Raw genomic sequence first — 2,500 nt, 5'->3', positions numbered from 1 at the left:
AATAACCCTCTTCCATCTGATCCCAACAGTAGTATCAGTGGTAGTAGTAGTATTTGTATTAGTATTAGCGGTAGTAGTATTAATAGTAATAGTAGTATTTGTATTTGTATTAGTACTAGTGGTGGAAGTAGTAATAGTAGTATTTGTATTAGTATATTAGTATTAGTAGTATTATTAGTATTAGTAGTATCAGTAGTATAGAGGTAGTAGTATTAGTAGTATTATTAGTATTAGTAGTATTATTAGTATTAGTAGTATCAGTAGTATAGAGGTAGTAGTATTAGTAGTATTATTAGTATTAGTAGTATTATTAGTATTAGTAGTATTATTAGTATTAGTGGTATTATTAGTATTAGTAGTATCAGTAGTATTAGTAGTATTATTAGTATTAGTATTAGTAGTATCAGTAGTATTAGTACTAGTAGTATCAGTAGTACAGAGGTAGTAGTATTAGTATTAGTAATAGTATTAGTATTAGTAGTATCAGTAGTATTAGTACTAGTAGTATCAGTAGTATAGAGGTAGTATTAGTAGTATCAGTAGTATTAGTATTAGTAGTATCAGTAGTATTAGTATTAGTAGTATCAGTAGTATCAGTAGTATTAGTATTAGTAGTATCAGTAGTATTAGTATTAGTAGTATCAGTAGTATAGAGGTAGTATTAGTAGTATCAGTAGTATTAGTATTAGTAGTATCAGTAGTATCAGTAGTATTAGTAGTATTAGTATCAGTAGTACAGAGGTAGTAGTATTAGTAGTATTATTAGTATTAGTATTAGTAGTATCAGTAGTACAGAGGTAGTAGTATTAGTAGTATTATTAGTATTAGTATTAGTAGTATCAGTAGTACAAAGGTAGTAGTATCAGTAGTATAGAGGTAGTATTAGTAGTATCAGTAGTACAGAGGTAGTAGTATTAGTAGTATTATTAGTATTAGTATTAGTAGTATCAGTAGTACAGAGGTAGTAGTATCAGTAGTATAGAGGTAGTATTAGTAGTATCAGTAGTATAGAGGTAGTAGTATCAGTAGTATAGAGGTAGTATTAGTAGTTTTAGTAGTATTAGTATTAGTAGTATCAGTAGTATTAGTAGTATTAGTATTAGTAGTATCAGTAGTACAGAGGTAGTATTTACCTTGATACTTACTGCCGTAGGGAGAGTTGGCAGACGACCCGTTGAGGAAACCAGGTGAAGTTGCCACTCCGAGGTTTGGCATGCCGGTGTTGCCGTAGCCGTTCATGGTGTTGCTGACGGTGTTGCCATAGTTACTCTGTTGGGGGGTGGAGCTTGGGACGTATCCCCGTGGCGACACGCTGCTGGTGTTACGACTGTAACCAACTGGAACAGGAAGACATGTTAGTTTTAACGACTCCTGACCCTACTGTCGATCCTGCGGCACGTCCGCGTCTGCTCGTACCTTGCGTCGTCTCAGAGACGTTGACGGCCAGCTGTCCGCTGAAGGAGTTGACTCCCATCATGCCGTGGGAGGCGGTGTTGCCTAGTGACGGGATCTGGTTGTGGTTCCTGGGAACGCTGTAGAGGGCCTCGGCGATGTCCGCTGCTCGCTTCAGGATGATTTCCTGCAGACGGACGGACAGATTCCTGTTACAGTTGTGTTTATTATATGTTGGTGATACAGAGGCAGGAAGTAGTCCTGCAAGTACAGAATTATTATCACCAAAATTCATTCAATGTATGAAAAGTAAACGTTGTCCTCACACCTCTGTTGTGACTGTTATATAATTATATTAATTGTTTATTTCACCAGTATGTTATTTTTGGATTTCAGAGTCTGTTGGCTACATTTGGACCCATCGTCTGTACTAGCGGTACATGCTAATTTGGCTAAATGTAGTATTCAGTATACTAAAAATACGCGGATGTTGTACTGATTCAAAAATAATCTCCAGTATGCATCCGACCAGTCTAGCTCCCCTACTGTGTCCCACAATGCAAAGCGCTGACTGACAACCGACTGAGTGATGAAGTTACACCATTGGTCGGCTGAATGCTGCCACTTCCTGTATCCATTTCAAATTAAAAGCCCTCTTAGGTAAATGTTCATTTTTGGAAAAATCATGAAAACCATATTTATAGAGTCTCTTTTTTTTTTAGAGTATTATGGGATTCTACACAGTAGCGGTGGTTTGACATCAGCCGTGCTATTGTTTCCTTCCGCTTTCCAAACCTGGAAACCAGCTAAGCCTAGCCTAGCATACTGCTAATTAAATTGATGTAACAGTTTCATACTGTATTGTTGGTATGATTTTTATCTGACCCTATGTACTTCACTGATTTTGGGTGTTGGACATGTGACATAAACATTCTAGAGTCTGCATGTCCCCTTAGGTAACATGGTATGGCCCTTTCGGGGGGACCTTAGAGATACAAACAATGGATCCATGGTCAAGTTTGGAACTGTTCCAGATGTGGTTTGTTGTGACACATAATATGTTGTGAGGCAGCTGTCAATTACATGATTGGATGGCTCCCAACTGACC

General features: G+C 37.2%; 1 protein-coding gene across 5 annotated transcripts in view; it reads right to left on the bottom strand.

Moving 5' to 3' along the window:
- Positions 1-2,500, bottom strand: part of LOC122971124 (transcription factor COE3-like) — a 75,226-nt gene that overhangs the window by 7,255 nt on the left and 65,471 nt on the right. For 3 of the 5 annotated variants that reach the window (XM_044337644.1, XM_044337641.1, XM_044337642.1), the window contains exons 13-14: positions 1,417-1,579; positions 1,134-1,337 (exon numbers count right to left, since the gene is read on the bottom strand). In XM_044337644.1, the coding sequence (XP_044193579.1) occupies positions 1,134-1,337; positions 1,417-1,579 (367 nt within the window). The remainder of the gene's footprint in view (positions 1-1,133; positions 1,338-1,416; positions 1,580-2,500) is intronic. The other 2 variants (XM_044337643.1, XM_044337645.1) reach the window with 1 other exon arrangement.

Source organism: Thunnus albacares, chromosome 20 (assembly GCF_914725855.1).
Source record: "Thunnus albacares chromosome 20, fThuAlb1.1, whole genome shotgun sequence".
NCBI lineage: Eukaryota > Metazoa > Chordata > Actinopteri > Scombriformes > Scombridae > Thunnus > Thunnus albacares.
The sequence above is the reverse complement of the archived record's forward strand: the minus strand, read 5'-3'. Positions and strand labels throughout refer to the sequence as shown.